Here is a 15125-nt window from a genome sequence, read left to right as displayed (position 1 = left end):
AAATCAGCCGAGCGTGGTAGCGGGCACCTGTAATCCCAGCCACTTGGGAGGCTGAGGCAGAGAATTGCTTGAACCCAGGAGGCGGAGGTTGCAGTGAGCAGAGATCACGCCACTGCACTCCAGCTTGGGCGACAGAGCGAGACTCGTCTCAAACAAACAAACAAACAAAACAAAAAGAAAAAAATTAGCCAGGTGTGGTGGCGAGCACCTGTAATCCCAGCTACTCAGGAGGCTGAGGCACAAGAATCACCCGAACTCAGGAGGTGGAGATTGCAGTGAGCCAGGATCGCACCACAGGATTCCAGCCTGGGTGACAGAGCGAGACTCCCACCTCAAAAAAAGGAAAAGCACTGAATTTTACATTTTTAAGTAGGATTTTATGATAGGTAAATTATTACCTCAATAAAGCTACTTTTTTAAAAAACTGGGGAAATTGTGAGCACAGGATAGGCAAGGTAATATTGCTTTTAGACTTGCTAAATCTGTTAATGAGATTGCCAAATGTCCTGGAAAATTAGGTTGATGGAGAGATGGAGACACTGGACTATGGAGATCTAGTAATAGATTTTTTTTTTTTTTTGAAGTGGAGTTTTGCTCTTGTTGTCCAGGCTGGAGTGCAATGGCGCCATCTCGGCTCACTGCAACCTCCGTCTCCCATGTTCAAGCAATTCTCCTGCCTCAGCCTCCCAAGTAGCTGGGATTACAGGTATTTGCCACCACGCCCAACTAATTTTGTATCTTTAGTAGAGATGGGATTTCATCATATTGGTCAGGCTGGTCTCGAACTCCAGACCTCAGGTGATCCGCCAAACTTCGGCCTCCCAAAGTGCTGGGATTACAGGTGTGAGCCACCACGCCCGGCCATAATACAGATTTTTGGAGTCACCAGGAAAGATATGAAAAAAGAATTTTTATGTATGTCTTAAATTATATATAGATCAACCCATCCAAAAATATCTTCACTTAATCATGCTAATTTTCAGTATTTCCTTTTCAAAATTATTCAAAAGGTTGTCTCAGATGAGTGTGGTGGCTCACACCTGTAATCCCAGCACTTTGGGAGGCTGAAGCAGGTGGAGTGCTTGAGCTCAGGAATTTGAGATGAGCCTACACAACATAGTGAGACCCCAGTCTCTACCAAAAATAAAAAAAATTAGCCAGGTGTGGTGGCACATGACCGTAGTCTCAGCTACTCAGGAAGCTGAGGTGGAGAATCTCTTGGGCCTGGGAAGTTGAGGCTGCAGTGAGCTATGATCATGCCATTGCACTCCAGCCTGGGCAACAGAGTGGGACTGTGTCTCAGTGAGGGGGAGGGGGAGAGAACAGTAGTCTCTATCTCCATTTCTTCCAGTTCTTTCATTACCCCCATACTTTCTTAATCTCCTAAAGCCTTTGTTCCTTACTTACCTCATTGTCAAAGCTATTCTCTCAACTCACGAATGGTACCCTATTTTCAAAATCCATGGCCTTTTCTCCATTCTTTCAACTTCTCCGCAAAAGGCTCTGCCAACCTTCCATCCTTGAAACTTATCTCTTGGCTTCTAAAACATACTATTCTGATCTTCTTCCCACTTTTTTGCTTCAGTTTTCTTTGCTAAATCCTATCACCTCCTACCCCCAACTCACATCTTATCAAAATAAGGGAAAAGCTATGATCCCAAAATAAGAAAGAACTTGGTTTCTATCTGTCTCCAGACTTGCAAATTTCATTTATAAACCCCAACCAACTTCAAGTCACCACTGTTTCTTCATCTTCATTAATTGTCCTTATGGCATTTTTCATGTCTTTGGTCTTCTTCCCCAATAAGAAAATAAATTCAGAGAACATTAACTTGACTTTTCTCAATTTTGTAACAACAGACAGCATTTCATGCAGAATTATATGCACAATGAATGAAATTCAGTATCTATTTCTGACTCATCAAAGATGACTAGAATCGTTCCAAAGCAGGTCCCTGGGAAGGTATTTTGATACAGCTTAGAAACTGTTTCTTAGTCCATTTGGGCTGCTAAAAACAACATATCATAAACTGAGTGGCTTATAAACAGCAGCATTTTATTTCTCACAGTCCTGGTAACTAGGAATACCAAGATCAAGGTTCCAGTTCACTGAGTGTCTGTTAAGGGCCTACTTTCTGGTTCATAGTTGGTGCCTTCTAGCTGAGTCCTTACATGGTAGAAGGGACAGTGGTCTCTCTTAGGTTTACTTTTATAAGAATCTTATTCACGTTATAACCTTATTCATGACCTAATCACCTCCCAAAGGTCCTACCTCCTAACACCACAGAAATTAGTATTTCAACATATGAATTTTTTGGGGGGACAAAAACATTCAGACCATAGCAGACCATATTTTAAACACAACTAGAAAACTAAACTTTTGGCCGGGTGTGGTGGCTCACGCCTGTAATCCCAGCACTTTGGGAGGCCAAGGCAGGCGGATCACGAGGTCAGGAGATTAAGACCATGGTGAAACTCCGTCTCTACTAAAAACACAAAAAATAAGCTGGGTGTGGTGGCGGGCACCTGTAGTCCCAGCTACTCATGAGGCTGAGGCAGGAGAATGGCGTGAACCAGGAGATGAAGCTTGCAGTGCGCCGAGATCGCATCACTGCACTCCAGCCTGGGCGACAGAGCGAGACTACATCTCAAAAAAAAAAAAAAAAACCACAAAAATTTTTTTTTTTTTTTTTTTTTTTTGAGACGGAGTCTCACTTTGTCGCCCAGGCTGGATGGCACCATGTCGACTCACTCCAACCTCTGTTTCCTGGGTTCAGGCAATTCTCCTGCCTCAGCCTCCCAAGTAGCTAGGATCACAGGCACCCACCACCACACCCAGCTAATTTTTGCTTTTTTTAAGTAGAGACAGGGTTTCACCATGTTGGCCAAGCTGGTCTCAAACTCCTGACCTCAAGTGATCTACCCGCCTCAGCCTCCCAAAGTGCTGGTATTACAGGCATAAGCCACCGCACCCGGCCACTTTGTGTGATCTTTTCACATATATGTTTAAAGTGTAACAAAGTTTTCTGGCAGTTAATTTATGCCCAGATGGTTAATGATATTCAAGCTAAAAATATTAAAGTTCTATAAAGCAAATTTAAATTTCTCCAGATTTCTAAAATTTGGAATCATAAAGCATCATAAAGCCCAAAACTGTAAGTCTCACGCAACATTTATAAACACATGGCTCTAGCCTATTCTCTTCCAGACTATTTGCTTTAGACAAACTATAATACATTCAAGAATAACAACTTACCAAATCACAAAGTCCAACTTGCCCAAATTTGGCCCCAACTGCTACCAAAGTTCTAGTCTCTGATGGGTGGAGAGCCATAGAGAATATTGGGCCTGTGGTAACTTTGTAAACAGTATCTTCACTAATGACCATGCCATTTAAATTGGCTCTGTAGCTAAGAAAATTAGAAAGTTAAATTTTGTAAGTAAAACCAATCTCAATAGTCAAAATAAGTAAAAGATTATTCAAAAAGAAAAATTACAATTAGTAAACAAATATGGGAAATTATTCAATCTCCTGGTAACCAAGGAAATCAAATTAAGCAATACTCTTTCACTTTTTAAATTACCCTTGATAATTTTACCACCACCAAAAACTGGTAGGCTGCAGTTAAATACACATACTCACACATATAGCTAGTGGAAGAGTAAGTTCGTATAAAATTTTCAGAAGAAAAAAAGACTTTTGAGAAACAATTCGGCAGTGTGTACTAAAAGCTATAAAAATGTTCACAATATTTGATGCATTAATCTCACTTCTGGAAATCTAACCTAAAGAAATAATCCACTATCATATCCATATACTTCAACAAACACACAAAACTAAATGGAAAACAACCGCAAATACCAAGCAGGTAGGAGGAGAAGTGAATTCCTTCTACTCAATGAAATATTTTATTATTATTCAATAACTTTAAAGATTCTAATAACATGTAACCACAAATGAAAAAAGCATAATGCAGGCCAGGCACAGTGGCTCACACCTGTAATCCCAGCACTTTGGGAGACCAAGGCAGATGGCTCACTTGAGCTCAGGTGTTCAAAACCAACCTGGGCAACACAGCAAAATCTCATCTCTACAAATACAAAAATTAGTGAAGTATGATGGTGCATGCCTGTAGTCCAAGCTACTTGGGAGGCTGAGGTGGGAGGATCATTTGAGCCCAGGAAGCAGAGGTTGCAGTCAGCCAAGATTGCGCCACTGTACTGCAGCCTAAGCAACAGAGGGAGACCTTGTCTCAAAAAAAAAAAAAGAAGAAGAAAGAAAAAAGTATAATGCAAAATTGTATATACATTACAACATACAGTAAAAACGTATTGGATTCACTCATTTATTCAACACTGAACATATATTATGTGCCAGGTACTGTTCTGGTTATTGAAATAGAATTCTTGCGCTCATGAAGCTTATATCCTAGTAGTATTGTATATGGCAACACTTGAGAGGAAATACACAAAAACAACGGTTGTTAGGGTGGAAACATTTCATCTCACTTTCAAAATTCCCTAAAATAGTGTATAGTCCTTATAACTCAAACATCTCAAAAAATATAAAAGAAATACAAGGAATTGCAACTTACCTTTTAATGCTAGATAATCCTTTCTCAGTGTTCTTACTACTTGGCTGAAACATTGGGAGAGATCAAAGAACTACGTTTATATATATATAGTATATATTTCCTTAACAGATGATTCTAAAAGCTATTAGCCTTCCCAAGTGATACCTTGTTCATTCCTGCCCATGTGTGCAGAAATCCTTTAAATCGTTCATTATCTTCTTGATTTTCAAAAGTCATTGCTAAAGGCCCAGGAGGTAACAAAGGCTGTCATAAAAAATAAAAAGTTATTTGTTGGTCTCGTAAATTTGTTGGTTTACGTTTACCTAGAATGTAAACACAAGGAGGGCAAGGGTATTTGTCTGTTTTCCCACAACTTCACTTTCAACATTAACAGTAACAGTGGCATATCATGGACATTCAAAATAATTGTTCAATCAATGAATGCCAGGTACCCTATAAAGTAATAACATGTATTATCTCATTTAATCCTCTCAAGAACCTAGTGAATGAGGTATCACATTTTAAAGACAGTGGATTGAAACTTAGAGCCTGTAATCCCAGCACTTTGGGAAGCTGAGGCAGGCAGATCACGAGGTCAGGAGTTCAAGACCAGCCTGCCCAACATGGTGAGATCCCGTCTCTACTAAAAATACAAAAATTAGCTGGGCATGGTGGCAGGTGCCTGTAATCCCAGCTACTCGGGAGGCTGAGGCAGGAGAATCGTGTGAACCCAGGAGGTGGAGGTTGCAGTGAGCCGAGATCGCACTATTGCACTCCAGTCTGGGCAACAGGGCAAGACTCCGTCCCCCGCAAAAAAAGCAGAAACTTAGAGGAGTTAACTTGCCCGAAGTCACACAGCCAATAACCGGAAAAGCTGAGAACTGACTCAGATTATCTTAACTCATTACTCAGTATTATACCTACATTACTATTTTTTTAAACAGTTTGTAACCAACCAATGGGTGAGAAATCATGTTAATATGTCACAACTAGCAATTTGTTTTAGTGAATGAGAATAGAATAGAAATACCAGGCCAGGAACATGGCTCACACCCGTAATCCCAACACTTTGGGAGGCCGAGGCAGGCAAATAGCTTGAGGCCAGAAATTCGAGACCAGCCTGGCCAACATGGCGAAACCCCATTTCTACTAAAAATACAAAAATTAGCCAGGCGTGGTGGCACACACCTGTAGTCCCAGCTACTATGGAGGCTGAGGCACGAGAATCACTTAAACCAGGGAGGCGGAGGTTGCAGTGAACAGAGATCGTGCCATTGCAATCCAGGCTGGGCGACAGAGGGAGACTGTGGCTCAAAAAAAAAAAAAAAAAAAAGAAATACCAAAGTGCACATGTAGTGTCACTTGACAAACTGTGGTTTCAGTTGCATATATGTGTAATGGTTACAATGTAAGTATCTTTTTTTTTTTTTTTTAAATTTAATGTCTCAAGTGATGCTCCCACCTCAGCCTCCTGAGGAGCTGGGACTATAGGCACATGCCACCACACCCAGCTAATTTTCATATTTTTTTTTGTGAGGACAGGGTCACTTGATGTTGCCTAGCCTGGTCTCAAACTCCTGGGTTCAAGTGATCCTCTTGTCTCAGCCTCCCAAAGTGCTGGGATTACAGGCATGAGCCACTATACCTGGCCATAAATATATTTGTGGGCTGAGGCTTCAAAAAAGTTTGGAAGCTACTCTTCCATGCTGCTTCCCGTAACACCTAGATTTGCAATTTGCTCCCAGAGTACCTTCCTAATTACTGCTATCTTCCTATTTACAATTAAACACTGATATAAAGTATTAAAAATAGGTGTTCTTGAAAAATATTATTCAGCCGGGCGCGGTGGCTCAAGCCTGTAATCCCAGCACTTTGGGAGGCCGAGACGGGCGGATCACGAGGTCAGGAGATCGAGACCATCCTGGCAAACACGGTGAAACCCCGTCTCTACTAAAAAAAAAAAAATACAAAAACTAGCCGGGCGAGGTGGCGGGCGCCTGTAGTCCCAGCTACTCGGGAGGCTGAGGCAGGAGAATGGCGTAAACCCGGGAGGCGGAGCTTGCAGTGAGCTGAGATCCGGCCACTGCACTCCAGCCTGGGCGACAGAGCGAGACTCCGTCTCAAAAAAAAAAAAAAACAAACAAAAACAAAACAAAAAAAAAGAATGAAATATAAAATTAAACATAATTTAATGAACTTTTAGTCTAGTTTCAACACTTCAAATTTTTCAGTATTTTATTACATTAAAATACTGTATTTGCACATTTTCTTACAGTTTCATCTGCTACTAACGTCGGCGGTGTTGGAGTTGCTGGTAATGAAACTCCCAAAGGATCAACTTTTAGTAATCGCATTGACCTTCTACATCCAACCGCATTTTCTCTCTTAGGCTTCTTTCTGCAGGAGTGGGGAAAAATTCATGTTATACTCACAAAACAATAAAATTTACTAACATTAAGGAGATAACTTCTAGGAATATATCCCACAGATATATTTATACATTGCATATATATACATGGCCACAATTATTTTAATAAGTATGGAAAAAACTTAAACCTAAATGTTCATCAAAAGGAGATGAGGTCTGTTAAATCATGGTGTACATATCTAATAGAATAATATGCAGCCATAAAAAGAATGATATAGATCTTAATGCACTGCTGAAAGGAACCCTAGCTTATAAAAAGCAAAAACAAAGTCCAGTACAGGTTTACAAAAAGGTTACGTATACACATAAATTTGTACATGCTGAGGTTACCTATGGAGGAATACACATAAAACTACTACTTCTAGGGAAAAGGCCTGGAAAACTAAGGTCTAAAATAGGAAGGAAATGTGAACGTTTCACTGCATTCCCTTCCATACACTGTAGTTTACTTTTTTTTTTTTTGAGACAGAGTCTCGCACTGTTGCCCAGGCTGGAGTGCAGTGGCGCGATCTCGGCTCACTGCAAGCTCCACCTCCCGGGTTCACGCCATTCTCCTGCCTCAGCCTCCCGAGAGCTGGGACTACATGCGCCTGCCACCACGCCCAGCTCATTTTTTTGTATTTTTAGTAGAGACGGGGTTTCACCGTGTTTGCCAGGATGGTCTCGATCTCCTGACCTCATGATCCACCCGCCTCGGCCTCCCAAAGTGTTGGGATTACAGGCGTGAGCCACCGCGCTTGGCAGTTTACTTTTTAAATAATATACAGTCCCTATTTTTTATGCACTATTTTTCCATTTAAAAAAATTCATTTTAAAATGTCAGGGAAAGAGAAGCTTCTGAAATTATTTCCAAAAATTCACAAAAAATTATCAGCTATAGTCCACATTAGTTCGAGAATTAGTAAAAACTATTATTGATTGAAAGTATACTATATACTAAAAACTGTACTCAACACTCCATCTCATATTTAATCCTCAAAAAATACGCCTGAGTATACGGAATAATATGGGCTGTCATACAATCCTCCTAGAAATCTACTCCTAGAGAAACTCCCATACATAAGCACTAAGAGACTTAAGAATGTTTGGAGCAGCACTTTTCAAAATAAAAACCTGGAAACAACTCAATTGTTCATCAACAGTGGAATAAAATGTAGTACATTTATCCAGTGGAGTATCATATAGCAGAAAAAAAGAATGAAATAAAGCTATGCACATCAACATGGGTAAATTTAAAAGCATAAATATGTAAAGATGAGCAAAATAAGAAAATTTCAGAATATAAAAATGGCATACTGTATGTGAACACCAAAAAAAGACAAAGCTAAACAATAGAGTGTTTAAGGATACACTCACTGGTAGTAAAACTATAAATCAATAGCCAGGCGCAGTGGCTCACATCTGTAATCCCAGCACTTTGGGAGGCTGAGGAGGGCGGATCACTTGAGGTCCAGAGTTCCAGATCAGCCTGGCAAACATGGCGAAACCCCGTATCCATTAAAAATACAAAAATTAGCCAAGCATGGTCATGAGCACCTGTAATCCCAGCTACTCAGGAGGCTGAGCCATGAGAATTGCTTGAACCTGGGAGGCAGAGGCTGCAGTGAGCCAAGATGGCGCCACTGTACTCCAGCCTGAGCAACAGAGCTAGACTGTTTCAAAATAAATAAATAAATAAAAATGAAACTATAGGCTGGGCACGGTGGCTCACGCCTGTAGTCCCAGCACTTTGGGAGGCCGAGACAGGTGGATCACGAGGTCAGGAGATGGAGACCATCCTGGCTAACACGGTGAAACCCCGTCTCTATTAAAAATATAAAAAATTAGCTGCGCACGGTGGCGGGTGCCTGTAGTCCCGGCTACTGGGCAGGCTGAGGCAGGAGAATGATGTGAACCCGGGAGGCAGAACTTGCAGTGAGCTGAGATCATGCCACTGCACTCCAGCCTGGCCAACAAAGCGAGACTCCGTCTCAAAAAAAAAAAAAACTATAAATAAATGCAAGGAAATATTATCACAAAAGTCAGCATAGTGGTAGTATCTGGAGGGAGGTGTTTATATGGGCCTTCAGGGGTACTCGCAATTTCTATTAACCTGGATGGCAGGTACATGGATGGGACCTGTATAATTTTTCAGCTACACAAATATATTATATGTACCTTTTTATATGTATATTTAATAATTTTCAAAAAATTTAAATCCTTCTGGATTAGCATAACACCAGTTTTACAGAAACGGAAAGAAAAATTATATAAAGTATCCAAGGTTAATATCATAGCTGTAAGTGACTGAATCAAAACTTGAATCCAAATTTGCTACATCTCAAAGCCTACGCTTTTTCCTCTACATTATGCAACTTCCATACTATCAACTTGCTACTACCTATGCAACTATTAAGGGCTGGAATTTTGTGATTTAGGAAGAAATCACCAATCTTGGCTAATAAAAAACACGCAAATGTAAAGGTACTAATCAGCTGGCAACAGGACCAGTGCTACTGTTTTTCCAGTGTTAATGATGTTCCTCTTACAGTAACTTTTCATACTTGAAAATACCTGGCCATGATTAAAGGTCTAGCTTTTCTCAAGCTAATTGTCCTGTAACAGAATCAAACCAAGTAAATGAAGCTACATTTCATTAGGATCTGGCACTAAACAAATGAGCTAATGATACCAAGATTTTTAATTTTGTCATTTATATGTAAGCACTACTAAAATGCAATGGAGATAATTCAAAATTTAAAAACCCTGTAGTTCAAATCCTAAAGCTACCACTTATAAGCTGTTTTGACTTTCAGCAAATAATTTTTTTTTTTTTTTTTTTGAGATGGAGTCTCACTCTTTTTGCCCAGGCTGGAGTGCAATGGTGTGATCTTGGCTCACCACGACCTCCACCTGCCAGGTTCAAGCGATTTTCCTGCCTTAGCCTCTTGAGTAGCTGGGATTCAGACATTTGCCACCATGCCTGGCTAATATTTTAATTTTTTTTTTTAGTAGAGATGGGTTTTCTCCATGTTGGTCAGGCCAGTCTCTAACTCCTGACCTCAGGTGATCCCCCTGCCTCAACCTCCCAAAGTGCTGGGATTACAGGCATGAGCCACTGCACCCAGCCAACAATCTTATCTTTTGAGCCTGATTTCTAACTCACAAAATGAATATATTACCTACCACATACATGGATGGATGCAGTGGTTGTCAGAGTTAAATGAGATAATACAGGACAAAATTGCTAGATCACTGCAGTATGTTTCATAGATATTCAATAAATGTTAATTCCTTTCCTTTATTCTAGGACTAAGAAAGCAAAAACAAACTGAGACGCAAAAAGACAGCTAGAAAAATTAAAAGTAAGTAGAAGAGTTTTTAAGAATAATAGTTTTCTAAGTAACAATAATTTAGTGGAAAAAAGATTTCCCTCCATTAGTAGCAACAACAAACAAAATTCAGCTCTCAATTGTATTTGCTCCATATTACTTTGATGAAGATGAGAATTGTAAAGTTATTAAAGGGTAGCATTACCTCAGAGATCCTAGAGGGACTGAGATTAAATAGCACTTTATCATCTGTTAAGCTTACTACGCCAAACCATTTTTTTCAAATTATAAAACAGTTGAGCATTGTGTCACGGTTCAGGCATTGCAAACCAGGTATTTTACCTCTTGGATTTAGGAGGCGGTCTCTTCTCTATGATTTCACGGAGTCTTGCAGCAGACTGTAAAGTATAAAAATCATGTAAAAATATTTTAACTACATATCTTATCTTTTAAAATATTAGGTATCTGCTACTATACCCACGCTAAACTAAGGTCTATTCAGGAACTAAAGATCCTAAAGATAGGCCATAAGTCATGATCAGCGTTTCTGCAGTCCAGCCTGGGCAACAAGAGCAAAACTTTGCCTCAAAAAAAAAAGACAAAAAAAAGCCTTCGAATCAATGGAATACAGTAACCTCTTCCTATTAAGTGCAAATCCTGCTCCTATTTTAGCCTTCCTCATCTGACACTATGAAATCTGGTATGTTATTGACCTTCTGGTGGGAGTTATGACATCTTGGGTTTTATTGCTCTTGTTGTTGTTTTGAGACAGGGTCTTACTCTGTTGCCTAGGCTGGAATACAGTGGCACGATTGTAGCTCACAGCAGCCTCGACTTTCTAAGCTCAAGCCATACTTCCACCTCAGCCACCCCAGTAGCTACGACTCCAGGCATGCATCACTATGCTCAACTAATTTACTTTTTATAGAGATGGGGGATGGTCTCCGTATGTTACCCAGGTTGATCTCCCACCTCCACCTCCCCAAGTGACAGGATTACAGGCATGACCCACTGCTCCCTGCCCAGCATCTTGGTTTTAAATACAGACTCCACACAAACCTCAGACAACTGAAGAGAAGCAAAAAAGTCTGCATTTTCTGATATGTTCTTCAGTCTCTTCCTTTCGTAGGGTGACAATCCCGAAAAATCATCCTATAAAATTACACCAAAAAGATTCCATTACTTTATATAATCTATAGGAAAAGCACTTCACAAAACTATGTGTTTCATTTTCTACATGAATACTTTACTTCAAATTGTACTGCCTCTATTCATTTCATGCCATCTTACCAAAACAGACGTTTGCTGAATTGGATATTTCAGTAAATCTGAATTTGGGATACTCACAGAGTATCTGTATGGCTTCCCAGTTAAGAAGTGATCTGATATTAGAAATCATGTAGTATAATCTAGTAGCAAATTATTTCCTAGTGGCAATTAATTGTACTATTACTCAAAAGTTATTTTTGGCCAGGTGTGGTGGCTCACGCCTGTAATCCCATCAATTTGGGAGGCTGAAGCGGGTGGATCACCTGAGGTCAGGAGGTCAAGACTAGCCTGGCCAAAATGGTGAAACCCCATCTCTACTAAAAATATAAAAATTGGTCAGATGTGGTGGCTCACATCTGTAATCCCAGCACTTTGGGAAGCTGAGGCAGGCAGATCACCTGAAGTCAGGAGTTCAAGACTAGCCTGGCCAACATGGTGAAATCCTGTCTCTACTAAAAACACACACACACAAAAATTAGCCGGGTGTAGTGGCAGGTGCCTGTAATCCCAGCTACTCTGGAGGCAGGGGCAGGAGAATCGCTTGAACCCAGGCGCCGGGGGTTGCAGTGAGCCGAGATCATGCCATTGCACTCTAGCCTGGACAACAAAAGTGAAACTCCGTCTCCAAAAAAAAAAAAAAAAGTTATTTTTATCAAACAAAAAAACTTTCTTTAAACGCAGTAGAGTAAGTACATGTCTCTACTTTCTCCTAAAGAGCCACTAATGTAACAGTAAGCTAATTTTTTTTAAACTCTGAGATATAAGACAGTATATTCAGGAAATAGCAAAATACTATAAGAAAATTCAAAAAATAAGAACAGAAGTTTTTAAATCCATTAAAAGGCTTAAATTTAGAAAGTAGAACAAAAAGATAAACACATGGACAGAAAAGACAAAAACAGACTCAATCTTAGAGGTCTAATATTCAATTCATTGCTCGAGAAACTGCAGATAAATTGGAAGATAATCAATTATTAAAAAATAATAAAGGCCGGGCACGGTGGCTCACGCCTGTAATCCCAGCACTTTGGGAGCCCGAGGTGGGCGGATCACAAGGTTAGGAGTTCGAGAGCACCCTGGCTAACAAGGTGAAACCCTGTCTCTACTAAAAATACAAAAAATTAGCCGGGCGCGGTGGCGGGCGCCTGTAGTCCCAGCTACTCAGGAGGCTGAAGCAGGAGAATGGCGTGAACCTGGAAGGTGGAGCTTGCAGTGAGCTAAGAAGGCTCCACTGTACTCCTGCCTGAACGACAGAGCAAGACTCCGTCTCAAAATAATAATAATAATAATAATAACAACAACAACAATATAAATGGGAGGCCGGGTATAGTGGCTCAAGCCTGTAATCCTAGCACTTTGAGAGGCCGAGGTGAGCAGATCACCAAGTCAGGAGATCAGGACCATCCTGGCCAACATGGCAAAACTAAACTCCATCTCTACTAAAAATACAAAAATTGGCCGGGCATGGCGGCACACGCCTGTGGTACCATTTACTCAGGAGGCTGAGACAGGAGAATTGCTTGAACCCGGGAGATGGAGGTTGCAGTGAACGGAGATTACGCCACAGGACTCCAGCCCGGGGGGCAACAGAGCAAGACTCTGTCTCAAAAAAAAAAAAAAAAAGAAAAAGACAGAAAGAAAAATAATGTAAGTGGGAGACTGAAGCAGAAGGATCACTTGAACCCAGAAGTTCAAGGTTGCAGTAAGCTATGATGACACCACAGTATTCTAGCCTGGGCAACAGAGCGAGATCCCATCTCTAAAAAATAATAGTCTGGGCCAGGCGCGGTGGCTCAAGCCTGTAATCCCAGCACTTTGGGAGGCCGAGATGGGCAGATCACGAGGTCAGGATATCGAGACCATCCTGGCTAACACAGTGAAACCCTGTCTCTACTAAAAAATACAAAATTAGCCGGGCGCGGTGGCGGGCGCCTGTAGTCCCAGCTACTCAGGAGGCTGAAGCAGGAGAATGGCGTGAACCTGGAAGGTGGAGCTTGCAGTGAGCTAAGAAGGCTCCACTGTACTCCTGCCTGAACGACAGAGCAAGACTCCGTCTCAAAATAATAATAATAATAATAATAACAACAACAACAATATAAATGGGAGGCCGGGCGCGGTGGCTCAAGCCTGTAATCCCAGCACTTTGGGAGGCCGAAGTGGGCAGATTACCTGAGGTCAGGAGTTCCAGACATCCTAGCCCACATGGTGAAACCTCATCTCTAATAAAATTATAAAAATTAGCTGGGCGTGGTGGCACGTGCCTGTAGTCCAAGCTACTCAGGAAGCTGAGACAGGAGAATCGCTTGAACCTAGAAGGCAGAGGTTGCAGTGAGGCAAGATTGTGCCACTGCACTCCAGCCTAGGCGACTGGGTGAGACCCCATCTCAAGAAAACAAAACAAAACAAAGAAGAACCCAGGCCTTGGTATATCATCACAATTTTTTTTTTTTTTTTTTTTTAAAGAGATGGACTCTCACTCTGTCACCCAGGCTGAAGTGCATTGGCTTGATTAAAACTTACTGCAGCCTTGCACTCCTGGGCTCCAGCCTTAGCCTCCCAAGTAGCTGAAACTACAGGCCTGCATTACTACACCCAGCCAGAAAAGATCTTAAAAGCATGCAGAGGGAAAAAAAGATCACAAAGAATCCAGAATCAGAATGGCACAAACTTTCAACATTGAAGGAAGTGGGAAGACAATGGAACAATGCGTTAAAAATTCTAAGGAAAGATTAAATTATTTTCAACTTACAATTCTAAATCCAATTAGGTCATCAATCAAACATAAAGCTAAAGACTTTTTCTGGGCTGAGCGCAGTGGCTCACGCCTATAATCCCAGCACTTTGGGAGACTGAAGCAGGCAGATCACGAGGTCAGGAGTTCGAGACCAGCCTGGCCAACATGGTGACACCCCCCCCCCACCCCCATCCCCATTAAAAATACAAAAAGCTACAATGAGCCGAGATCGCACCACTACATTCCAGCCTGGGTGACAGAGTGAGATTCCGTCTCAAGAAAAAAGACTTTTTCTGACATGCAAAACATTTGCCTCTTACACACTTTTTCTCAGAAAGCTGCACTTCACCAAAATGAAAGAATAAACCAAGAAAGACAGACATGGCATGCATAGTGGCTCACGCCTGTAATCCCAGCACTGTGAGAGGCTGAGGTAGGCGGATCACTTGAGGTCAGGAGTTCAAAATCAGCCTGGCCAACATTGAGAAACCCCTTCTCCACTAAAAATACAAAAAATTAGCCAGGCATGGTGGCGCACGCCTGTAATCCCAGCTACTCGGGACGCTGATTTGGGAGAATCACTTGAACCTGGGAGGTAAAGGTTGCAGTGAGCTGAGATCATGCCACTGCACTCCATCCTGGGTGACAGAACAAGTCCCCATCTCAAAAAAATAAAAAAAAGTATCTTGGCTGGGCACAGTGGCTCACACCTATAATCCCAGCACTTTGGGAGGCTGAGGTGGGCAGATTGCTGGAGCCCAGGAGTTTGAGACCAGCCTGGGCAATAAACATGGCACACCCACATTTCT

General features: G+C 41.3%; 1 protein-coding gene across 1 annotated transcript in view; it reads right to left on the bottom strand.

Annotated features, from left to right (window-relative positions):
- Positions 1-15125, bottom strand: part of WDR76 (WD repeat domain 76) — a 45107-nt gene that overhangs the window by 26171 nt on the left and 3811 nt on the right. Inside the window, exons 3-8 of the mRNA XM_011941168.1 lie at positions 11373-11465; positions 10656-10711; positions 6848-6971; positions 4740-4838; positions 4596-4639; positions 3257-3410 (exon numbers count right to left, since the gene is read on the bottom strand). Of these exons, the coding sequence (XP_011796558.1) occupies positions 3257-3410; positions 4596-4639; positions 4740-4838; positions 6848-6971; positions 10656-10711; positions 11373-11465 (570 nt within the window). The remainder of the gene's footprint in view (positions 1-3256; positions 3411-4595; positions 4640-4739; positions 4839-6847; positions 6972-10655; positions 10712-11372; positions 11466-15125) is intronic.

Source organism: Colobus angolensis, unplaced genomic scaffold (genome assembly GCF_000951035.1).
Source record: "Colobus angolensis palliatus isolate OR3802 unplaced genomic scaffold, Cang.pa_1.0 Scaffold199, whole genome shotgun sequence".
NCBI classification, from domain to species: Eukaryota; Metazoa; Chordata; class Mammalia; order Primates; family Cercopithecidae; genus Colobus; species Colobus angolensis.
Note: the sequence above shows the minus strand (reverse complement) of the source record. Positions and strands in the feature narration are given on the sequence as shown.